Source organism: Rhinoraja longicauda, chromosome 13 (genome assembly GCF_053455715.1).
Source record: "Rhinoraja longicauda isolate Sanriku21f chromosome 13, sRhiLon1.1, whole genome shotgun sequence".
In the NCBI taxonomy this organism is placed as follows: domain Eukaryota; kingdom Metazoa; phylum Chordata; class Chondrichthyes; order Rajiformes; family Arhynchobatidae; genus Rhinoraja; species Rhinoraja longicauda.
The window spans coordinates 7,265,864-7,292,407 of NC_135965.1; the positions used below are offsets into that span (position 1 = coordinate 7,265,864).

Below are 26,544 nucleotides of genomic sequence, written 5' to 3' on the forward strand. Positions count from 1 at the left end.
AAACAACCCTTTCGGCCCAACTTTCCCACACTGGCCAACATGTCCCAGCTACACTAGTCCCTGTGGGCCTGTGTTTGGCCCATATCCCCCTAAACCTGTCCTATCCATGTACCTGTCTATATATGTTTCATAAACATTGCGATAGTCCCTGCCTCAACTATCTTTTCTGGCAGCTTGTTCCATTCCATGGCTTCTGATTAAGCAATACTTTATTTTAATATTTTGATCCTCGTTTTCCAATCCCCACTTAATTTCCTCTTGCCCTATAACTCTGAGATATATGCTTCATCAATGTGGCCTCTTTTGTACTGCTGAATTCAGAAAGTCCAACAATGTCAAACATTCCTTCATCTGACAAGGTTCTAAGCTTGGGAATTCTCCCTCTAAACATCTCTGCCTCTCTTTCCTGAAAGTCTACTACTTTGGCCAATTCTTTGGCCATCTGCTTATTGGCCTGGCATTGATTTTTGATTTCATAGCATTCCTGGCATGTCCCGGCATAAAATGGTAGAAGACGGTGTTAATTCCCCTGCAACTGCTGCACATATTTAGTATGTGCAGGCTGCAAAATGCGTACGCTATAAACCCCATAGCTCTCACTTAATTGATCAAAAGGTTTTGTCGTGAATAGTTCAACAAGTCACTGTGTTAAATAAATAGGGGTTAGCTAATGATAGATGAGAGGTAAAAGGGACACCATTATTTACAGATTCGGAATGTCAGACATTGGTACGAGTCAAGCAGCTAAAGCAGAAATATTGGGTTATATTTCAGGTCAATGACATTTTGCTAGATCTGACAAACGATTTAGTAACCTGAGACACTATTCTGTTATTGATGATTCAATAAATGCTATCTGATCTGATGCAATGTTTCCTGCTCCAAATTGACGGGATCTTACCCAGGAAGCACGACATATAGTTGTGTTGGATATTTGTCAACTCTGGGTGCAAGCATTAAGGTTATGTCCTTAACTGTAAACAAGACAATAACTTAGCATTGCAGCAATACTGTCAACATTTATGCAGAAGTTGATTAGTACAGGGGTCAGCGGTTATGGGGAGAAGGCAGGAGAATGGGGTTAGGAGGGAGAGATAGATCAGGCATGATTGAATGGTGGAGTAGACTAGATGGGCCAAATGGCCTAATTCTGCTCCTTATGAACTTATGAACATATGCACATAATTTTTAATGGAATTAATGAAATTCGCTGACATGAACACATGCCTGTTGCTTAGGGAAGTTTGGTCTTCAGGACCCGGTCCCATACATTTGAAATTACCAATCTCAATTTGCAAAGGGTTTTTACCCGTGTATGGTACTATCAATCAACAATACGCCTGCCATTCAAGCAGAGAAATTCAGCAGACTAAAGGGCATGGTTTTGCCCAGGTTTATACATTCCAACCATTGTGAACAATCTTGAACCAAAACCAATACTATTATACGGCACATGCTGAATTCAATTAGCAAATCGGTATTATACTACTTACTATTTTAATTTTTTCTGTTGGAGTAAAACAGTCCATTTTTCCAGTGGAACTGTCAAAAGAGATTCTTTGCAGACTCTGAGAAGTTTTAATTGCTGTAATCCCAGAGTTTGCATTGCTATTGTTGGATGAAAAGTTAGTTTTGTGTTCAGGGTGTTGGACCATTGGCCTCACCGTCGCTGTGGTCACAGATCTTTTGGACCAGAGTTCATCCACACACTCGGCCTCCTTGAAAAATTTGTCATATTTGTCCAAGTAAGGAGGTCTCTCTGGAAGCAAATAGTAATGGGTGCTGCTCACCTTCTTGCCATCCTTTACTATTGGCAAGATGCAGGGTCCCTTGGAAACATCCTTTCCTTGTGCCTGAATAACTTTGGGTGAAGCATATTTTGGATCGGAGGCAAAACTCTGAGTGGTGGGCATTAACTTGCTGGGAGATGTTGAGAGGTATGCACCGACAGTCAATGTTGCCATTGAAGCTGCACTTGTCCTTTGTTGTGGAGAACTAACTTGAATTGCCATTGGACTTGGAGTTCTTGAGGATGGCTGGGACAATGGATCCCTGGGAGGAATCTGTGGAGGCTTATCCTCTTCGCCTCCAGATGCAGGTGATAACTCACCATACCAATGGCCCAGCTCATTTCTCCTCAAAGGCCGTGGAGGAATGGGAATCCGTGGTGGGATCTGAGGTTTATCATCAGAAGTGGTTGGAGATGCACTTGCTGACATGGGACTGGGTGAGGAGGCTGGAGTTGAAATAATAGGGACATTAAGTCTTTTCATGCATTCTTGTTGCAGTTCCTCAAATATTTCAGCTGACTGAGAAAAGGTGGTCTGCTTCATCTGCCTTGGTGGAAGGAACAAATTATCCTCCACTTTGGGCTTTCCTTTGCCATCTGTGTCATGTACAAATGCATAATTAGTTTCTCCTGATTCTTGATTTCTTACCAACTGAGGAGTTCCGTACTTTGATTGCTCCTCAATTAATCCAGTATCTAGACTATTAATTGATGAGACTTCAAAATCATCTTCATCTTGAGCAACATCATCATAGGCTGGAGGTGGAGGCAAGGGTTTGGAATCCCAGTCAACGATTGGAACTGGGTGTAGAGGTCTTGGCAAAGTTCTGGTTGGACTCTGCGGTGGTGTCCTGTCCAGCAGAGAGTATGACTCCAACACTAATTTGGCCAGTGTAGGAATCGTGTTCTCCAGTACAGGGGATGGAGTGTGACTTGTTTGATCATCTCCAAAGTCAATCAGAGCCACTTCATTATGACCCGAATACCTGCTCCAGTCCGATGGCTTGTCACCCAACTTTGTGGCAGAAACACGAGCAGCAGGTTTGTTTAGTTTCAAAGACTTTGCTGGGCTGTGTTTCTTCAGGCTGAGTTTCTTTAGTGGTAGAGAGCCTGCAGATTCATCCTCAATCACAGGGTCATAGACAGGCTCTGAAACATATGCACAAAGAAGATTAGTCATCACAAAATGTGAAAAAAATGTTAAAATATTTACTCCATTGCTTACGGCACTAATCGAGCTATTATTTGAATTAGTTACTTCTGTTAAAAATTAATACAGGCAAATTAATCATAATGTGTTATAGACAACAATGGTTCACTGTCACAAGCAAAATAATTGCATGTAAAGATCCACCTAGCCCGAGTCATCTGTGAACCGAGTCTGCTAGTCCTGACAAAACTATTTCATTCCCCTGCTCCCTTTCCACAGCCTTGCATCTTCCTTTAAATATTAATGATTCATTTTTAATCATTGCATTGGTTTCTGCCCTCACATTTTAAAAAGTACTGCATGTCGGAATTTGTCAACTATTTTAAAATCATTTTCATCAAGAATTCACATATAAATGCATTTCCCTATCCTGCACAACCCTTCCTAATTTTATAAAACTATGAAATAATTTGTTTCAAGGAAAGGAGCTTCAATATCTCAACTCAACGATCACTGGAGTTGCCTGTCTTTTGTGATTTTTCTGCATTCGCTAAAGATGCAGTTGCTCTCTCTCCCTTTAGTGCTCTATCCTTTAATATCTTTCCGTTACATTTGTACTTCTATCATTTCTCGGGCCAACTCACAAATTTGTCCATGTCCTCCTAAAATTAAATCATGAAATCCATTCTCTATTAACACCTTTTTTGGTATGCTGCTTTTGTTTGTAGATGAACAGAATTCTGAGACACATTACTGTGCGAAATGACAAATATTATTTCTGGCAAATGAAATAGTCTTTACTTTAAATGCATTTTCTGCACTGGTGGTTTTGGGATGTTCTACAGGTAACCAAAAACTTTTAAAATCTTTTAGTAACATCACTGAATGACAAAATAAAAACAAATACCCTTGAAGCAGTGAAAAATATCTTTGGTTCCAGAATAGATTCTGTTATTCACTTTGCCACATTGGATTTTGATTTGATGGATGTGCAACTTTGAGGTTATGACTGATCTCAGCATAGGTGAACAACTATGCTATCAGTCATGTGATACCTCAGCACAGTTACATTCTGCCTTCCAGCCAGAAGACAATCTACCAGCTAGCAAATTAAAGATCAATATTACTTTACCTCCTGCAGCAGTGAAAGTTATTGTCTGCAGGATTGAATAAACAACAACTATTAAATTTAGCATGCCTGTATGGAAAAATAAAAGAATAATGTACTACTCGAAGGCCTTGTTCCATAAAGTTGAGGAGCTGAAATAGAAAGTAGCAGTATCTCGAAAATAACAAGAATGACAAGAAATGTACCTCTTGGAAGTGAACATTTTACATTTATTTGGTCTAACGGATTCAAAAATAGTTATTATTAAAACAAATGTTAATGTATCCTTTCAAATACATAGTGCATTAATAAAATTGTGGAAATACAGTAAACCCTCGTTATAACGGACCGTGGGGTGCGGGGGGGTTGGTGCTAGTTATTGCCAATTGTCTGCTTTCACCGAGTTGGGGCTTTTTCCCCATTTACATCACTGCCCGGGGTGGCAGGTCAGAATCCTGGAGCCTCGTCACTGAGGGTCATGTGGGACCTCCCTCACCACACGGAGCGCCGCGGCACAAGATGCTCCCCCGGCACCACCTTGTCCAGCGCGGCTGGGAAACGGCAATAACCGCTGCCCCTAAGGCTGACTCCCGCATTCAGAGATTGAGAGCAAAATGGGAGGTCTGAGATCTTAGGTGAGGAAACCCTGTCATGCTCTAAGTGAGATTCCCTTGACCAACTGCCCACCTGGTTCAGGGTGAAAGGACATCCATCTTTAATTTTAATTCCGTTTCTCCTTCCAAAGACATTAACCTGTACAAAGTTATTTTTAACAGCTAAAAATTTATTTTTGCACTGCAAGCTGAAAATACTAAAGGCTGCGTGTTACATTGTTTAATAAGTCCATCTAAGGGAATGCTTGTTCATTTCAATGCCTGGTCTATTTCAATAGCCTCCATAGTGCAACATGCAGCTTCTGTTCTTCAAGGAACATTGCGCTGTAACCAAAATCCATTATAAAGTCTGTAATAGTAAGGGTTTACTGTACATGAAAATCTTGCATTTGCTGTTCCATAAAGTCAAGCCACTGATGAGCAAATGTCTTTATTCCCATTTGTCCTGGTCTGTGTCATAACACAAATGACCAAATACTGCCTGAAAGTTGGTGTACAGTAGAATGCAAAAAGAATAGACTACTCTGGTTATTGTTACAATAAGAAGTGACAGGTGAATGGCATGTTGTCAATTACTAGTGACTGCCAAATAAATCATCAGTTTTATTTTGTTTTTCTTTAATGATCACATTCACACACACACACACACACACACACACACACACACACACACACACACACACACACACACAATACTCAAACCATGCAGGAAATAGCAGAGGAATCGGTGTAAACAAAATCAGTGAGACACATAGGTTCTTGTACTACATGGGATTACAAATCCACAACAGAAACACAGAAATGGATCAAAACTAAAACTTTTTAATGCTGGAGGTGACAGCACAAGCATCATTTATGTAGAAATATTGTTCTTGTTTTTAAGAAATAAAACCCTGAAAATCTGAAATAAAAACCGTAAATGCTGGGAACACATTGCCTTTCTTGGAAGGCGAAACAGTTAACACTCTTTGGCAGAACCTTTCTTCAACCTGAAACATTTACTTTGTTTCTCTTTCACAGATGCTGCCTGACCTGCTGCGTGTTCCCAGCATTTTCTACAGCAGGTGTATTAGTTTGTTCCTCTACTTGAAATAGTTACTGTTTTGCACTGCAACCTACCTACTGCTCAAGAACATGTAAAGACTCTATTCATTTTTGTGAAAACTGCTGTAACTGATTATTGGAAACTCAATTCCAGCAATCATGCATTTTGTCACGGTTCCACCAGAGCGTTATGTCATAATGTTGCAAATGGTTCCATTTTTGGAGCTGTAGCACATTTTATATGAACCTATAAAGATTATGACCTGGATATTTGTGACAGTAACATCTTTAACTATTGAAGATGTGGAAAAAGAAATGCACCCCTCACTTCATCAAATGCAGATGAATTTGTCACTTTAGAGTAGAACTGCCAAATTAAGAGCAATTTTATATTGTTATTGTCCTCACACTCAATTCATATCCCTTGCAGGTAACAAATAAATGAGACTTGGTTCTCAGCAGATCAGGCCAAACATCAGTGTTGAGTGCCAAGATATCTAACCATGACCTACAGAAAAATAAACTTTAGATTTTAGCTGCCTGATCAACGTAGTTCAACTTTACTTCAATGGAATCTGCTTGTCGCATTGGATGCTCTCTTCATCCATCTCTATTAAGGCAATTATAATGAAGAGATTACTTTTCAGATCCTCAAGATTTCATTGTCAATAAATTCTTTATGAAATGTAAACAGGGCAGGGAATTTGTAGATGAGGTCACACAAATAAGAAATGGGATAAATGGCCAGTTAATAATTTGGTATCCATAGTTAAGAATGTTAGAAATAAAAGCCGGAGTGAGAGATACATCTTGTCAAGCCCACTCATTAAATCAAAAGATCAAGGTGATCACCACCTCATATTCACTTTGCTACCCTGTGTATTTTTCCCGTGACATCCAAAAATCTTACTGGTCTCTCAGCTTTACATGTCTTCAACAAATAGCATAGATCTGGACGTCAGAATTGCAATAGTCCTTTTTTAAACAGTGTGCAATTCCACTATAGTTGGGTAGGATTTCTGCCAGGTTCAGCTTTGACAATTTACAATTCCTTGCGGAAGTGTACCATTCTATATTACGTGAATCTTAAAGGGAGGTACAAAGTCATAGCTCCCTGGTGTTCCTGAAGAAAGAGCACCATTATTGGGCAGAGCTGGTTCAAGTAATATTCAATAACAAAACCGCAATGCTACTCTATGGCTATGTTGTATCTGTGATTCAGAACTTCATACTGCTTGCAACACTTCCAGTGGCAGAACTACAACTAATTGTACTACACCCAATTGTTGAACAGTTCGAGGCTTCCCCCTCCAGAAACAAACCAAGTATAGGAAATCAAAATCCCAAATATTTCTGGTTTCTCAGATTTGTGTGACAAACAAAAAACACTTAAAACAAAAAATGTGTCAACCAAGTGACAGTAAACAACCATGAGGGCAAAACAGAAACGAGAACGGAGTTACGAATAAAGTATGCCAGGTCTTCGCAGCATTGTTTAATCTCAACAAGGCCCTAACATGTTCCTCAAAATGATGGGCAAATACTGTTCAAAGCCCTTTGGAAGTTTAAAATGAATTATAGCAGAATGTGCATGAAAGTGACACATTCTATTTTAGTAATCTGTCCAATTAAAATTTATAAGGTAAAGCAATGTTCAGATTGTGTTCAAGTTTGATGTGATGATAAATGGGCACAGCAGTATTTAGACCAGAGTCCTCCGATCTCAGTTCTGTGCCAAACCCCGTCACACAACAAACCCCATGCCTCCAGACTGATGGTACATCAGAAAATACCTTTGAAGAGAGGGGCTAACATGGAACAGAGAGGGCAGGAACATCTTTTAAACTGGAGAAAATGCCGCAACTTACTCTTGCCGAAGATTGTTGGCTGAGGAGGACGTGGAGGAGGCTCCTCTGCAAGTGTTAAGAGAGAGCACGGAAAGAAAAGGCCATGGTCATTAGCACAATCACACCAAATTGCACCAGTAGACAACTTGCAAAACACATATCTCTGAACCTGTACAGAACCACCTGGCAGGCATTTTTAGAGAAGGAATTAACAGTTATCTGCAGTGTATTCCATCTTCCTAGCTTAGAAGCTGAATGTTCAGATTTATGCTCAGTATACTTTCATCTATATAAAATTTGCTTGCTCCAACTGTTTGGAGCTGATACTGTTCCAAGTACTGATTATTCATATGTGGAACATGAAAACATTTCTTAGAAATCACAGATACGTGAATGACTGATTCTGCAGCTTCCAGTCAGAAACTGGAATAAAGGAATGTGGAGCACAAGGACACAAATTACTTTCTAGGAATGCAACAGAATCAAATTGTTTTAACACGGCATAATTAAACTAAAAACTGGTTAAGTGCCACTGAAATGCTGATGAATTCCCAGAATAATCTGCATCCTTGAGTACTAACAGAGGTAGCCATGGATATAATGGGTGCATTGGTGGACAGATTCCAAAATTATATAGATTTTGAAATAGTCCGTGCAGGTGGGAGAATGTGAAATCTAATCCAATTTTTTTTTTAAACGAGGGAGAATGAACAAGAATTGTCAGAGTGTATAGTCTTATGTCATGAGGAGAGAAAACATTGAACTGTATTATAAAGGAAGTAATAACAGGATATGTAGAAAATATCAAAAGGATTAAGACACTGTCAACATTACTTTATGAAAGAGAAATAGATTTTTTTAAGGATGAATAGATAATGGAGAACCAATAGGAAGTTATACATTTGGATTTTCAGCCAGCCTCCCAGTCCCATGGGAGATCAGTGTGAAAGTAAATGGTGATTGAGCCAATTAAAATTGGTTGACTGACAGTAAGCAGAGATTAGAAATAAATGGGATTTCCTCAGTGTGGCAGACAGTGACGATAGGAGCTTAGTTTAGTTTCATTTAGAGATACAGTACGGAAACAGGCCCATCAGCCCACCGAGTCCGCACCGACCAGCGACCCCCGCACACTAACACGATCCTACATGCACTGGGGACAATTTACAATTATACCAAGCCAATTAACCTACAAACCTGTATGTCTTTGGAGTGTGCGAGGAAACCGGAGATCCCGGAGAAAATCCACACAGGTCACGGGGAGAACGTACAAACTCCGTACAGGCAGCACCTGTAGTAGTCAGGATCGAACCCGGGTCCCTGGTGCTGTAAGGCAGCAACTCTACCACTGCACTACTGTGCTGTCCCCTGGAACGACATTGATCAGTGTTTGGATCCCAGGTATTCACCATATAGATGGATGATATGGGCCAGGGAACCAAATGTAATATTTCTGAGGTTGAGAATGAAGGAAATCTTAGGATTATGCGTTATAATTGAAAACAAATAGGTTTTATGCCAATTTAGATACTGTGAGTAGGCAAATTCTTGGCAAATGCTGTGCAACTTGAGTAGATGTGAATTTATTTAGATTTGTAGGGAAAAAAAGCAAAGCCAATATTATTTAAATAGGAAGTGTTGACATACAAAGCGATCTTGATGCCCTTCTACAGTATTTACTAAAAGTAAACAAGCAGGAGACGCAAGCAGTTAAGGTGGCTAAATGGTATGTCAGCTTTGATTCTGACAGGTTTGGAGTAGAGAAGCAAAAATGTTTTGCTACAGGTTTACAGGCATCTGGAGTATTGTATGCAACTTTGGTCCCTCTAATATAAAAATCTGATTTCCTGCTGTAAAGGGGATGTAACGAAGGATCACCAAATGGATTCCGGGAATGACAGGCTTGTGGTACAAGGAGAGATTGGGTGATTAGATCTACATTCGCTCTCATTTAAAGAATAAAAAAGGGAATTAATTTAAACTTACAAACTTCTGACAGGGCGAGACACGCTGGATGAGATCTTGCTCCTGCTGAGAGGGTCTAAAATAAGAGGGGCACAATTTCAGAATCTGGTGAAAGGCACATAGGACTGAGACTTTCTACACTCATGGGATGGTGAACCTATGGAATTCTCTCCCTCAGAAGGCAGTCAATGCCAAGTTGCTGAATAGATTTAAGGAGATAGCTAGATTTCTAGACACAAGGTGTGTGCAGTGATATGGGGCGAGCACAGGAATATGGTATGAAGATAAAACATTACAATAGACAATAGGTGCAGGAGTAGGCCATTTGGCCCTTCGAGCCTGCACCGCCATACAATGTGATAATTGTGGAGCCGGCTATAAGGACTGAATGGTGTCACCTGCTTCTAAAAACCATGCCCATACGCAATACACAAAGAGAGAGGGAAAATAATCGTTTTGAAAAACATCTACTAAACCCCGTGTATAGCACGAGTACGGGATATACGAGTATGGTGGCACAGCAGTAGAATTGCTGCCCTACACAGCCAGAGACCCGGGTTCGATCCTGACTATGGGTACTGTCTGTATGGAGTACTGTCTGCCTCGGTAGGGGTCGAGTTGTCTGTCCGTGGGTGCGGGGGGAGGAGAGGGGAAGTTTTGTTGCCTCCATCACAGTGAGGGGGTGTTTGGTGACACTGTGGTGGATGTTTGTGTTGGGGTCGTGTGTCCTGTGTTCTTTTCTTTTTTTGCTGTGACTGCTGAAATTTCGTTCGGTGTTGTGCCGCGTGACAATAAAGTGTTGTTATGTTATGTTATATTATGTTTCTACGTTCTCCCCGTGACCGTGTGGGTTTTTCTGAGATCTTCCGTTTCCTCCCACATTCCAAAGACGTACAGGTTTGTAGGTTAATTGGCTTGATATAAATGTAAATTGTCCCTAGTGTGTGTAGGATAGTGTTAATGTGCAGGGATCGGTCAGTGCGGACTCGGTGGGCCGAAGGGCCTGGTACCACACTGTATCTCTAACCTAAATTATAAAAGGGAACAAAGTTGTAGCCTCCAATGCTGTCTCACCAAGGGGCAGTAAAACTAGGAAAACATTTATGTTTCTCTAGTTCAGACTTCTCAGAATCAAGGTTAACATAGCATTTTTGCCACCTTAACTGTTTGTTGCATTTGCTTGTTAGCTTTTAATGAATAATGATCAAGATGGCTTTGTACATCAACATTTCCTATTTAAATAATACTAGACCACTTGGACCCGTTGGGCCCAAACCTCTCCTACATTGGTGCAGCACCCTCTCCTTCCCCCCCCCTCCCCTCATCCCCCTCAAGCCCCCTTATCCCTCCTCCCCCCTCCCTCCCTAGGAGATAGATTTAAACTTTAAAATGTGAATAACAAAAAATATAACACCGATTTCAATGAAACTTCTTCCATTAGCATCAAAATGAGTAAGGTGGGCCTAAAATTGTTGCGTTATCGTTACCTGTTTTGGCTGTAGTTCAGGAACAAACAAACAAACAAATGAAAGTTTTAGTATATAGATTTCACCTTTCCTACGAAAATAACCAAATTCACATTTATCCAAGTTACACAGCATTTGCCTAGAATTTGCCTGCTCACGGAATTTGTCAAAATGGCCTGGAAACCTCTTTGTAACAAAGTATTTACTAGTGAATGCCACAACAATTCAAAAAGCTTAATCATCATCTAGGCAGATGAGAGAGAGACATTGTATGTAAACACACTGGCTTCATGGAATGGGAACCTGATTCCATCCTCAACTTACATCAAATTTCCAAGCAACAATGCCGATATTTCTATTTTTCTTCAAAGTACAAGAAAGTAAATACCTCTGAAATATTTTTTTATGTATCAAGAGTCAGCAAAATCCCAAATGTGCAGAATAGCTTCCATTTATGTCATGAAAATGAAATGTGAGGTCAGTGGAAGTTGAAACAATCAAACATTTCAGGCAGAAATAAACAATGATCTGTTGACCTGAAACTTGGCCTAAACCTAGCCACGGTCCAACATGACTTACTATCTCCATTAAGCATGCTCATTACAAACATGATGCGGTTCTGACGCCCATCCAGGGCACAGGGCATATGACCACCTGACAACATGGTGTCTACATTTTAATACAGCAACCCTTGCAAAAATCTAAGGTGTCTGTGTTTCTTTAATCAAACTCATTGCCTCTCCATCCCAGAGATTTCCTAATTTCACCTCATCTCCTCAGGTTTATGTCCTTTTCACACATCTGAGCTGGATTCACCAACTCAAGAGTGCTGCCTGCCCTGAAGAAAGTGCCTGTACAGCACCATGATACTGCAAGGCCTGGATCAGGCCTGGCCTGAGCCTACCCAAGGATTCAATGCTGTTCATTCCTGACCCGAAGCTGATACACAGTCGATCCTGCCAAACTCCAAATGGGTTGTCAGGCTTTGACCGAATTGGCACGAAAAAATAAACTTACAGGTCTAAAAGGACAGAGCAGGAGAATAGACTGATTGGATTGCTCTATTCAGGATTTATATGGAATCAATAGGGCAACTGGCCATTTCTATGACTCTACAGGGGACCTTCGATAACCTTATGTTGTGTCCTTTTCACTTCCTAGGTGTAACCATTTGGATAAATCTTTTAGATCTTTGTAAATTTCTGGAATACAAGCCTGAGGTCTTCATTCCAGAGGTGTCAGCAATAGATAAAACAAACTCTGATCCTGTAGAATATAAAAGCAGAAACATCTTTGGTTCCATTTCAACACAGAGCAAGAACCATCATTTCAAACTACATCCTGAAGAGCTTCTAATATTAAATACTGTATGTTGTAAAACTGTACAGACCTAAAGATCACAGCTATAAATGTTTATTATGCATAATGGCGTAGATGACAATCACATTTGAGTTTTGTGGTATTCTTAATAAGTGTAACAAAGAAATCAAAATTTACAAGAAAGCAAAACATTAACTTATTTTTCCCTTTATTTCTTACTCTTTGATCTTCCTGGCAGCTGTGTTGGCCTGGTCAGTTTCATATCCAGTCCAAGTACATCTGGTGGATCCATGGGATTGCCCAGGTACAATCTATGAGAAGTTAAAAAAGATTCCATACAATATTGAGCTAATCAAAATAACCTATCAATAAGTTACAGTGCAACAAGTTCCCAACCAAGAATTGGGCATCTGCATTGGTCCAGATATTAGGTGAAAACGTGATCCAGTTATAATTGCACAGAGAGGTTATTGACATGAACACCACGTATCCACATAATAGGGGAAGTCAGCAACCTGTGATTGCAGTATTAAAACAATTACCCTAATATGTTTTGCAGTATTTAGAAAGGTCAGAATGGGAATGGGAAGGGGAATTAAAATAATTAGCAACCAGGAGATCCAGGAGGTCCTGGCAGACCGTGCTCAAGTGTTCGGTGGAATGGTGGTCAAGTCTACGCTTGGTCTCGCCGATATATAGGAGGCCACATCGGGTACACCAGATATTGCAGATGAAGTTAGCGGATGCTGCCTGAGCTGCTGAGTTACTGCAGTAATTTATGTCCCTTTGTGTATTAGCCAGCATCTGCAGTTCCTTGTTTCTAAAACACAACATGGAGCTGTTCTGTCGGCACCATCAGTCAGTTTCATTTCATCTGTATTTGCAAGTTTCACCTGCAGGAAACTAAAGTACAGTTTGCCCTCACCCACCCCCTACCTACCTCGAGTAACAGGGTGAGGGGCAAGTGGGGTTGCATTCCCAGAAAGCAGCTCTTAGTCTCATTTTCACAAGGCGTGTCATCTGTGCACGCATCAAGAATGTGAGTTGAAATTAAAAAAAATAGTTATTTACTTATTTTTCCATCTAAGTTTTGCAAGAGAAAATTTTACTCTGTATCTCAAATATTTGGATAGTGGATTAATTTCCAAAACTGCACTTAACAAGAAAAACAAAAAGATCAAAAATGCATAGATGTACTGGTTTGGTTTAGTTTAGAGATACAGCACGGAAGCGAGCCCTTCGGCCCACCGTGTCCTTACCGACCATCGAATATCTGTTCACACTACTTTTATGTTATCCCACTTTCTCATCCCACTCTAAACATTAGGCGCGGCTTTACAATGGCCAATTACCCTACAAACCTGCACGCCTTTGGGATGTGAGAGGAAACTGGAGCACCTGGAGGAAACCATCACGATCACAGAAAAAACATGCAAACTCCACACAGACAGCACCCGAGTCAGGATCGAACTCGGGTCTCTGGCACTGTGAGAGAGCCACTCCAACAGCTGCGCCACTGTGCGTTGACCAACAATGACCAATCTCGAGTATGGAAGTCTAATTTCTGGGCGTAAATTTAATCTTTTGATTATCTAATATGCAATCCAGTCTAACTGGATGGTGGAAATGTTTATGCTGTGCACAATTAGCCTCAGATCAGAAGTGATATTATTGCATTTCTCAGTCCCACAAACAAAATAAAGCACAAGACTGATGTAATATTTTACAATTCAATTTTGAAGTATATTAATGTTTGGTATAATGTTAGTTAATGACTGTGGAAACAGGTTCAAGATATTTTGATGAATTTAGTTTCTGCCTGCATTTCAGCGAGTTTGTGGGTGATGTGAACATGGAGGCGGCAGAGAATTCAAAAAGGATAATTTCTTTAAATTATTAATAGAATCGGAAGTTCACGCATCAGTGATGATAGGATGATTAAAATTCACTGCATGAGCTCACACATGAAAAAACATGGGCAAAGCAGTAGATTACACCAGCATCGTGAATTGGGATTATTCACAGTTATAGAGAGAAAATCCTGTTATAAGGGACAGAATAATGGAAAATGGAAGGCATGCAATAACTTAAGTGCAAGTTGTTGTCATTAAGGCAAGGAGAGGGCAACATAATGTTTCATTATGGATAACATGTGTGCACTGAAAAAACAACATAAATAAATGCCCAAACAGGTATAAATTAAAGAAAAGTAAAACGGGCTTTTGTACACATACACTTGAACTATTCAGTGGGATATGCCATGGTCTGGCTTGTATGCAAAGTCCTACGTACTCATCTATTTTGTCAGGAAATCCCCAGCAACGGTCAAGTTTGGTATCTCCGTGCCCCGTGTGAATAAAGCTGTTCTTGAGCGGGTGGCTGATATCATGGGCTGAAAGGCCTGCGACGGATGTCACTGTATTTCGTGGGAACTGCCCCACCTTCAGTGTGCGCTTATTCTGTCCTCTCCACCAATGGTTTTCAGCCCTGCAAAAAGGGGGGTAAATATACGCTCATTAAAATCCTGGACTCTCAAAAGATGAATGTTTTTGCAGAAAGCCCTTTTCATAAATAGGCTCGTTTCTGAAATGTGTTATCTAATTAGCAGATAAATTGAGATGCCCTTGTTAGTGGAATTAGTAATTATGCTCTGCTTGTGGAAGTGCATATTAGTGCCAAATTAATTAATGTTATCCCATGTAAGGAAATAAATTCTCCAAATGTGGCATATAGTGGTTTTGAGGTCTTGAAAAATGTTTGTATTACAAGTCTGTTCTTCATATACCGACAGAAAGTATGTGAAAATTAAATGTGGATCACAAATTCTTCTAATATAAACAAAAATGCCATTAAAATTCTGCTCTCGTCAGAATAAGCGGTCCCGTGCTTGCATTTCAGTCCATGTAATCATTCAATAGGTAGGAACTGGATGCTGAAATGGATTGAAACTCTTGCTTGTGATGGCTTCCCAAGGTATTTTTAATAGATTCAGATCCATCAGATCAGACGCACTGTGCCAGAGAGTTGTATTTGAGTGCAATAGATGCTTGTAGGAACAGCCTTTACAATACTTAAAGCAAAGATGGAGCAAACAGGGAAAAGCAACTGGAAATGAGACATAAGATTATGCAAAAGTGCAAGGGTAGGGGAGAAAGCGAGCATGCACTACACAAAAGTGATTGTACGACAAAATAATGTTAGGAAGCAAAAGGAATTACAAAATATAACTCTCCATTCTACAAATGATAGAACACGCTAGAAAAGGTCATTTATCGTCACAGGGGAAAATTGGAAATTTCAGAAACACAAAGGCCCTGTCAAACTGAGCAACAGCACCTCAAGAACTGTTTTTAGAAATTAAATTTGGTTTCCCCTCTGGCAGTGGATGAAGTTAAGTGTCCAGCTGCTTGGGAATGCCAGCTGATTCAGAAAGGCAATGACAGACAGTCCTGCAAGATGGCCTCCAACGATCAATGATTATTGAAAGTTGGGGAGAGGAGTTAAAATTGCATTTTATAGATGGGCATCAGAAGAGTGAGACTGGGCTTAATTTAGAGACAGTAAATTTAACTGAACTGCTCCTCCTAAATCACAAGCAATGTTATTAGTCATCGAGCAATGCAGCACGGAAACAGGTCCTACGACCCAACCTGCCCAGGCCGACCAAGATGAACCATCTATGCTCGTCCCACCTGCCCGCAAATGTCTTTTAAATGCTGATATCGTACCTGCCTCAGCTACCTCCACTTTCAGCTCCTTTAGCACCCCGTTACCCTTCAGGTTCCCATTAAATCTGTCCCCTCTTTCCTTAAGGTTCATCCTCTGATTCTTGATTCTCTTATTCTGAGAAAAAGACTGTGCACTCACACAATCTATTCCGCTCATGAACTTCTACACCTCCATCATATCACCCCTCAGCTTCCTACGCTCCAAGAAATAAAGTTGTAGACTGCCCAACCTCTCCTTAGACTTTAGAGTTACAATGTGGAAACAAGCCCTGCTCCGACCAACAATCGCCTCATAACACTAACACTATCCTACACACACTACACTTTTACCAGTCAATTAACCTACAAACTTGGAGTGTGGGAAGAACCCGGAGCACCCGGAGAAAACCCACGCGGGGCCAGGGAGAACGTACAAACTCCATACATAAAACAGCACCCGTAGTCAGGATCGAACATGGGTCTCCGTTGCTGTAAGGAAAGAACTCTACCGCTGCACCACTATAGCTGTCCATGTCTCCTATCCATGCTCACCAGATGCTGCCTGACCTGCTCAGTTAGTCCAGCACTTTGTGTCCACTTGTGTCAAACTGCACAGTTTGTTTGACCTGTGGCTGGTGAGGGGTCTCAGGCCCTCAAGTCCTGGCAAATCTTTCCTTCACTCTTTCCAGCTTAACAACATCTTCCCTATAGAAGGGTAGCCAAAACTGAGCACAATATTCCAAATGTGGCCTGACCAACATCCCAACTTATATACTCAACATGTTATAGAAAGGAACTGCAGATGCTGTTTTATACCAAAGGTAGACACAAAGTGCTGGAGTAACTCATCGGGTTAGGCAGCATCTATGGAGAAAAAGGATGGGTGATGCTTCGGGTCAGGAACCTTCTTCCCCTCCGCCCGCCTCCCCTTACTTTCAGTCTTACGAGCATTTGATTAATGCCTTTATTTACTACATCACAATGTATGCACCTCCATTCAAATGCCAACCTCTAAGAAACCTGACCTGTAGTTCTTGATTTCTAATGACTACCATGTATGATGAAGGGAACCTCCTTAATATACAATCACAGATCACCCTCTCCAAAACAACTGACTCGAACATAGCAATCCTGTATTGATTCAACCGAAAGTAGTTAGCTTTGCACCAAGGTTGATATTGGGACCTGTACTACTTTGGGAGGGGAAAGGAGGTGCAGGGCAGAGAGGCTTAAAATGCCCTCCCCAACCATAGGTCCAGCTAACAGTGCAGTCTGACACACAAGTGCTGGAGTAAATGAGTGGGTCAGGCAGCATCTCTGGCGAGCACGGATAGGTTATGCTTTGGGCCGAGACCCCATTCAAATCATTGTAGACAGATGTCTCTGTACAAAGCATTGTTGACATTGTTAACATTGGTTGACAGCCATACATAAAATATTGATTGAAGAGAACCTTTGTATAGGAAATCCTACATGTTCATACTGTTTTATTTTATAGGATTTATAGTTACTTCTCTGTCAGAATTTGTGTCTGACCTGTACGTTAATTGTTTTCAAATGGTTATTAAGGCAATAGTAATCCCAAACTAAATGCATGCATTACCTGAAGAAAGAAAATCTTCTATCTTACTCTACTTTTTAAATCCATGACTAAATAATGTAGCTTTATCCTCCATCACATGCACTTCCTCTTAAGGAATATTGAATGGACACCACCAGCATGACATGGCTTCTGAAAGGTTTGTCACCTTGTTCACAATCAAAGTGGGAAAGTTAAAATGGCTGGTTTGATCAAATAGCCCATCAGTCCCGGAGAAGACCAGGTTGACCTTTTACACTACCCCTGCCCAGCAATTATACAAAAAAATTGAACTTTGTCCTAGAAGGCAAAGGTAACTGCTTGCTGTTGTAATTTGATTTTTTAAAAATTAATTCAGAGGATAAGAGCCGACAGTTCACGGCACGGTGGCAGTGATGTGGCCAAGATCTCCTAATACTTGGGCGGCATAGTGGTAGAGTTGCTGCCTTACAGCTCTTGCTGCGCCGGAGACCTGCGTTCAATCCCGATTACGAGTGCTGTCTTTACGGAGTTTGCACGTTCTCCCCATGACCGCGTGGGTTTTCTCCGAGATCTTCGGCTTCCTCCCACACTCCAAAGATGTACAGGTTTGTAGGTTAATTGGCTTGGTGTATGTGTAAATATTCCCTATTGTGTGTAGGATAGTGTTAATGTGTGGGGATCGCTGGTCGGTGCGGACTCGGTGGGCAGAAGGCCCAGTTTCCCTGCGGTATCTCTAAACTAAACTAAGTTAACTGCCTACTTGGTGCCTCTACATTATTTCTGGGCAAGCAGTACCAGGATTTAAACCCAGCAACAATAAAGGAAAGGCAATACATTTCCAAGCAAAATGGAAACACAAGAAATTGAAGATGTTGGAATCTTGAGCAAAAAATAAGGAGCTGGAGGAACTCAGTGTGTCTGGCAGCATCTGTGGATGGAATGGAAAGCTGGCGTTTGAGATCCTTCTTCAGCCTGACTTGACAAGAAATCTGCAGGTGTGGTTACCATTGTCCTGGTAGTAATGGAAGTCACACATTTAAGAGTTGCTTTGAAGCCAGTCTTGTCAAGTAACTGTGGTGCATTTTGCAAATGACTGACATTGCGGGTATAATGTGGCGAAGGAAGTAAATACTTAAGCTCACACCGGTCTATCATCAATACTTTGTCTTGGATGGTGGCAAGTCTCAAGAATGCTGCTGGAGCTCCATACATCGAGGCACCTGGTGAGCATTCAATCATATTCTTGGTTTGTACCTTGTAGAAAATGGAAATGCTCTGGAGCCAGATGGCAAGTTCCTTGCCCCAGGAGAGCGAGCCTCCGACCTACTCTCATTATCACAGTACTTGAGGCCAGTTCAGTCGTTTCTTGTTCATGGTGATTTCCAAGAACATTTCAAGGGAGCACAGGAAATGGGGCCGTGCTGAGTTTCTATGAAGCAAAGCAAATATTACCTGGTGAGCCCGATGTCATGCCATAGATATTGCCTAATAGCCACCTGGTTGATTAACAGTATTCTACCATAGTTAGGTTAGACAAAGTCAACATGAACTTATGAAAGAGAAATCATATTTGACAAATTTCTGAATTATCTGAGCTCCCAATTAGCAGAATTAGTAACAGCAACCAGTTGATGTGGTGTATCTGAACTTTTAGAAAACCATCAACAAGTTATCAAACAAAATTAGAGCACGTGGCATGGGGTAATATACCGGCATGGTTAGAGAGTTGGTTAATAGATAGAAACAAGAGTTGGGAATAAATGGGTTACTTTTCAGGCTGGGAACCAATGACCAGCGAGGTGATTAGGTTGGATATTGGCCAATGACACTGCCAATTAGCTCGTATGGAATATGGTCTGGATACTGAGGGGGCTTTAAAGAAACACAGACAAACTAAGCGAATAAGAAAGGACATGCCAGATAAAATACACTGTGGAAATATGTGAGGTCATCCACATTGCTGCAAAAATAGAAAGGGAAAGATTTTTTTTAATGCATGCGTCCCTCTCTTGCCCCTCTCCCTTCCCAGTTCTCCCACTACTCTTCCTGTCTCCTACTACATCCTATCTTTGTCCTGCCCCCTCCCCTGACATCTGTCTGAAGAAGGGTCTCAACCCGAAACGTCACCCATTCATTCCCTCCCGAGATGCTGCCTGACCAGCTGAGTTACTCCAGCATTTTGTGTCTACCTTCGATTTAAACCAGCATCTGCAGTTTTTTTCCTACTGAAGTGTAGATGGAGTCAATTGAAGGGAGGTCGGTTTGCGTGATGGTTTGGGATGCGTCCACAACACTCTGCAATTTCTTGTGGTCTTCAATGGAGCTGTTTCTAAACCATGCTTTCTGCAGCACATCTGGGGAAGGTACTTCAATTTGAGGTTGGTTGCAAATACTTCACTTACATCTTTGAGGCTGACGGTTTGGGCTCCATCCTTATTGAGTGTGGAGTGTCCTCCTCAGAAAGCTGTTCAACTGGTAACATTCGGGATTAGATAAGAAAATAACTGCAGATGCTGGTACAAATCGATTTATTCACAAAATGCTGGAGTAACTCAGCAGGTCAGGCAGCATCTCGGGAGAGAAGGAATGGGCGACGTTTCGGGTCGAGACCCTTCTTCAGTCTCGACCCGAAACGTCGCCCATTCCTTCTCTCCCGAGATGCTGCCTGACCTGCTGAGTTACTCCAGCATTTTGTGAATAAATACCTTCGGGATTAGATGTAGCTGGAGTGCAGACCTGTGATACGATTCATTGGCTGGAGGATTATTTTGGTGCATCTATGCTGTTAAGATAGGTAACTTTGCTGTTCAATAATTATTTACTTAATTCTGTATCGCCGCTTCACCAGTTTTTCTCCTCATTTTGAGGTAATATCCTCCTGGCAAGTTCTGCTACAATGTTCACTGAATGTGGTTTGTTGGCAGAGGCAAGATAAGAGAAACCTTACACCACGATGTCACCAATGGCGGTGAAACACAGCCGTGATAGAGATGGCCCAAGTTCCTAATACATACCCAGTTTTGAGCTCCCAGGTATGTTCTGAATATATCCATGTAGAAAATAACAGTGCCACATAACATCCTAATTTAGATACCAGCTCTCAGATGTCTGCAAGGAGGACTTTGCAGCGTAGATTGGCCTGGCGTGAACTTGCTCTGTCTAAATTTGGTGATATACAGGGATTTACAAACAGAGAGATAAATGCATTTTTCCAGTTCATTCATCTTCTTTACATGGTCTATTGAGAGCCTTCATACAAAAAAAAAACTATCTTTGTCGATTTTAGTTTTTAAGTTAGTTTAGAGAGACAGCGAGGAAACATGCCCTTCGGCCCACCGAGTCCTGTGTGTGGGATTGTTGAAGTGGCCTTTGTCATTGTGCACCAGTGCTAGCATTAACCAGCCTACTTCAAGGTAAGAGTTTTCTATGTCATGAATTAAAGAAAACCTTGAAAAATTAAAAGGTTATGACAGACTTTTAGACTTTCAAGATGAAGGCCAGGTTATGGCTGTCACCAAGAAAGACTGCGTAAACATGGTTCAAACATTAATAATATCACTTGACGAATAATTTCACAAAATTGCAGATAACATTATAACTTCACGATAAATATGGAATATTATTTGAAGGAAATCCTTTAGGTTTAAGGGAAGGGCAGAGCCATGAAGAAATCCAAGTAGGGGTGCACAACACAATATTTCCCAACGCACCATAAATCAAAAATTTCCAATTTTCACATCAATGTACAAGACTAAGACCACACACTTAGGATGCACACTAATGATCTTTATTTCTTGAGGTTGAGGAAACACCTCCAACAGATATCCACTGATAAAATATTGGCACCACTATGTGCAAGCCCAGCATTCAATTTCAATCTTCCAGTTATTCAATTTAATTTTCAGTAACAACTACAAGACTAACAACCCTACACCAAAGGAGGCAGAGGTGAAATTAACAATTTCTTTTCATAGGAGGATTTTTGCTAATTGTTCTGTTAACCATGCTCCTCCATTTAACAATGACTCGAGAAGAAAGAGTTTTCAAACTAACAACAGAACTGAATACAGGTCAATATGCAACAGTCTATAACTCCCCTATAGAAAAAGATTCAACCAAGAACTTATTTCAGGCCACAAAAGCAAAACACAGTAAATCTCTGTTAATCAGTGATGCCATACCGCCCGATTTTTCAGGACTGTTGGATGTTATTCCCAGTTAATACTACAAAACACTTTGTTAAAAAAACTATGTAACATGTAAAAGATGTCACAAAGTATATCAAATTTTCCAGTGAACCCAGCAAAATTCAAAGGAGCACAGGAAGCGGAAACCTCAGTGAGTTAGACAGAGTGTGGAAGCCCAGTGTGTTAGAATCAGTCGAAATGTGTGAGAAGGAACTGCAGATGCTGGTTTAAACCGAAGATAGATCCCAAATGCTAGAGTAACTCAGCGGGACGGGCAGCATCTCTGGAGAGAAGGAATAGGTGACATTTTGGGTTGAGCCCCTTTTTCAAAGTCGGAACAGTTTATAACTCCCGCTGAGTTACGCCAGCTTTTTGTGTCTATCTTTGTGTTAGAATCAGCGCAGGATAGACTGGATGCCACACCATTGGTTTAGCTGAATAATTAGAAAGCAAATTATCGCAGTTGTGAATACTGCAGGCGAGGGAAATGTGATACTGCATTGTATTTTAAAACCAGTTTATTTCTAACAAGAACCAGCTTACAAGAATTGATGAGAAATGCTTAATCTTTGTTTCTCCGTATATGGTGTCCATCCATGGTGTCTTTAAACAACGATTAAGCATTTCTCATCAATATATGGAGAAACAAAGGTGCATTTTCTGACATGTATTTTATTTTTACATTTTCCTCCAGATATATTTCCAATAAGTTGGTTCATAAAACCCCATGCCAATAATGAACATTGATTTGTTTTGTGTGATACAGTTGGCTTTTTTTTTTTTTTTTCCTAATCAGATGTGCAGCACTTTGGTCAACGTGGGTTGTTTTTAAATGTGCTATACAAATAAAATTGACTTGACTTGACTTGACTTGACACTAAATTAATACAGACACAAAGTGCTGGAGGAACTCAACAAGTCAGACAAAATCTCTCGTCAGAAACAGCAGTTGGAATGGAACGGAGATTTAAAATGGTTAGCAACCAGGAGATCCAGCAGGTGATGGTGGACCAAGTACAATTGTTTGGTGAAACAGTTGCTTCGTCTACGCTCGGTCTCGCCGATGTAAAGGAGGCCACATCAGGAGTATGGAATCCAGTACATGCTGGATCTCCGGGTTGCTAACCATTTTAACGTTACTTCCCATTCCCATACGTTTTTGTCCTGTGCCTCCTCCTTTGCCAGAGTGAGGCAATGTGTAAACCGGAGGAACAACATCCCATATTCCACTCGGGTAGTTTACAACTCAATGATATGAACACTGAATTCTCCAATTTTAGATACCTAACATACAAACAACCTCCTCACACCCCCCGCCCTCCCCTTTATAGCCCTCTCTCCTCTGTGCCCCACCCAGATGTACACCCATTCTCCCTTTCCTCTCCCCTGTCATTCCTTCAGGCTTCACATTTCATGCCTTTTCTCTTCTTGTCTCACTATTTTTTGTCTTTTCATCTCTGGCCTATGTCCAATCATCTGCCAATCAAAGCCCCCTTCACCTGTATCCACTCATCACTTGGCAGGCTTTGACCCACTCGCACCTCTCTTCCAGCTTTCTCCTCCCCTACTACAATCAGTCCGAAGAAGTGTCTCCTCCTAAAATGTCATCTACCCATGTTCTCTAGAGGCGATGCCTGACTTGCTGAGTTAGTCTAGCACTGTCTCTTTTTTTTTCGTATACAAGCATCTATAGTTCCTTGTGTCTAGTAAATAAATGTGGCTTTGCTCATTTTTTTTGTATTTGTCTGCATTGCAATGTTACCTGAAAGTACGCTGAACATAGAATCCATTTTGATCTTATTTCAGATGATGACGGATATCATGCATTGCAATAATCAACTACGAAGTAACTGATCACCTTCCATAATACGATTTTCCTATCAGATAACATCTTAATGACTAAAAACCTCCTTAATGACACAGCCCAGTCATGGCTGTCTGCAATTATCAGGGACTGGCTTTCATCTCCTATCTAAATAATATTTACTGCATGTGGGTTTGTGCACCATTCATGTTTGTGGCTTGATCCACTGGCCAAGGTATGCTGCATACACAGCGGACCATGAGTGATAGGCAATGCATTGAATGGTTAATGGAAACTCTCGCAGGGATCAGCTAACAGAAGGAACAGCACACTATTCAGAAACTCTACACCTCAACCTGTTTCCAGAATCACTTTGCAACATGCCAGAGTTACACAAGTGGAAAATTACTCATGGGTGGGTGGACAGAGATCGAGGCCAAGTTTAAATGAACAACCTCAGTGAAAAAACCCAATTCTACTTGCATCTGGAGCTGCATCGAGCGTTCTATATTGTTTTTTGGAGCTCTCAAATTTAATTAGAATAGAAAAAGTTATTTTTTATCCCAGATTCTCACTGATTTCACCCATATCTAACAATGAATACATTTTCAGTCTGCTCTCATCTCAGATTCTTGATGGGCAAAGCTCCTTTCCCTCATCACTACTAATTGACTACTCTCTTTTTTTGAAACTCCTGATTTTTACTGCCCATCATTTTCAGAAGTTTAGCTTAGAGATGCAGCATGGAAACAGGCCCTTCGGGCCACCGAGTCTGCACCGACCAACGATCCCCACACACTAACATTATCCTACACACACTAGGGACCATTTACATTTATACCAAGCCAATCAATCTACAAACCAGCACGTTTTTGGAGTGGGGGAGGAAACCGAAGATATCTGAGAAAACCAACGTGATCACAACGTGGTACATACTCCGTAAAGACAGCACCCGTAGTCGGGATTGAACACGGGTCTCTGGCACTGCAAGAACTGTAAGGCAGCAACTCTACTGCTGCGCCACCGTGCTGCCCAAGTGTTCAGAAATCTTTCACATCACTGCACACCTGTGTGCCTGAGTAATGAATTTTTGCATCAGAGCAGAATCAAATCCTTCCCACATCAGATTTCCAAGCTACTTTACAGGAGTTATGAAGTCCAATCGTGCACAGTAAAGCTGAATGATTAAACATCAATTAGCAAAAATCTAAATTTATCTCAGAACTAAATCAGCTGTTCCAGCAGACCAAGATTCAAATATCTGACTGGCAGGTCAGTGTTGCTCAGTCCCAAATTAATTTTGAATATTAACAAAATAAAAATTGTTGGGAGGTTTGTTTGTCATTGGGCCAAATCAAGCTGCCAGCAATTAGTGGTTCACTAATTGATAAGAACTATCGATGGTTCGGGTCAGGAACCTGTATCAGGACTTTTGACCTGAAATGTCAACAACTTATTTCTGCCAGATGCTGCTCGACCCACTGAGTTCCACCAGCAAATTGTTTCTTGATCTAGATTTGAACATCTGCAGTCTCCTGCCCACTAATATCTGTAGAAACAATCTGTCAATGCAAACATGTACGATACTCAGATCAAAACAATTTCGTTTAGTTTTGAGATACAGCATGGAAACAGGCCCTTTGGCCCACCGAGTCCATGTCGATAATCGATCACCCGTTCACACTAGATCTATGTCATGGAACTGTCGGATCCACTCCCAAAGTACTTGGGGCAATTTTTTATAGAGGCCAATTAACCTCTAAATCTGCACATCTTTGGGGTGTGGGAGGTAACCAGAGTACTCTGAGACCCATGTGATCACAGAGAGAACGTGCAAACTCCACACAGACAGCACCCAAAGTCAGGATTGAACCAGATCTCTGGCGCTGTGAGGCAGCAGTTCAACCAGCTGCGTCACTGCTATTAACATTTCTTTTGACAGACATCTATCGGTCTTCATTTTTGTCAAAGTTCATTTAAATTGCTATATGTAATATATTTTGCACAATGTTCGTAATATTATTTATTTGATTTCTTATTTTGTTGCCAAAGGACAAATCAAAGATCAAACTGGCCGTCAAGCTTTTATTTCTTGTCATCAGGTCAGAAGGAATAAGAACAAAATTAGGCCATTCGGCCCATCAAGTCTACTCCATGACCTAGCCTCCACAGCTTTCTGTAGCAAAGAATTTTTAAGAAAAAAATATTTTCTACTTTCACTAGCTGTGGCAAGTCATGTAAGAAAATAACTGCAGATGCTGGTACAAATCGAAGGTATTTATTCACAAAATGCTGGAGTAACTCAGCAGGTCAGGCAGCATCTCAGGAGAGTAATTGGCAGGATAATTCCTACTCGTATCAAGATGAATGTTCTCTGCTGCTTATTATTGCCATTTGACTTTAGCAGCATCACAGATAAACTCAACGCCTGGACGTGAATTTCTTTCACGAGACCTTGGATGTTGAGCAGAGCAACTTGATTATTTTCCTTTCTCATGCCAAGATTCACAGGTCAGTTGCTGAGCCCTTAATACTGTGCTAGTAAAGATTAAAAGTTTGCCATTGTTTTACTGACAATACAATCACATTGCAGTTGCAATTTACAGAAAAACACAAACCTGCCCTCAATGACTGTGATCACATCATTCATCTGAATTTGCAGTTTGTCAAGATCACTGAAGTCCTGCAGGGCTCGCATGTCTGTCGGCTGGGCCTGTGTAATCAATGCATTGTATTAGGATTGAAGACTCCACGCTCAGTCTTTGAATCAAGTTACTAACTTCAGAACATTAAATTGGAGAAGGACAGACTAATTTTAAATGACAAGACCCATTTCAATCCATACAAAGAGAGTGCACCCAAATACCACCCAGTGGAAACTTAGAAAATGTGCTCTTCGTCCAGAGGAAGGGTGAGAGAAAAGACTCCTCATAGTTTCAACTGTAACCATGTGCATGAGACCACTAGATGAGACCAGTGCCT

At 41.0% G+C, this 26,544-nt stretch overlaps 1 protein-coding gene across 7 annotated transcripts in view; it reads right to left on the reverse strand.

The window, feature by feature from the left end:
* Window positions 1-26,544, reverse strand: part of tnk2b (tyrosine kinase, non-receptor, 2b) — a 238,982-nt gene that overhangs the window by 27,143 nt on the left and 185,295 nt on the right. For 5 of the 7 annotated variants that reach the window (XM_078410264.1, XM_078410265.1, XM_078410267.1 and 2 more), the window contains exons 9-13: window positions 26,181-26,275; window positions 14,596-14,790; window positions 12,523-12,614; window positions 7,574-7,618; window positions 1,494-2,938 (exon numbers count right to left, since the gene is read on the reverse strand). In XM_078410264.1, the coding sequence (XP_078266390.1) occupies window positions 1,494-2,938; window positions 7,574-7,618; window positions 12,523-12,614; window positions 14,596-14,790; window positions 26,181-26,275 (1,872 nt within the window). The remainder of the gene's footprint in view (window positions 1-1,493; window positions 2,939-7,573; window positions 7,619-12,522; window positions 12,615-14,595; window positions 14,791-26,180; window positions 26,276-26,544) is intronic. The other 2 variants (XM_078410268.1, XM_078410263.1) reach the window with 2 other exon arrangements.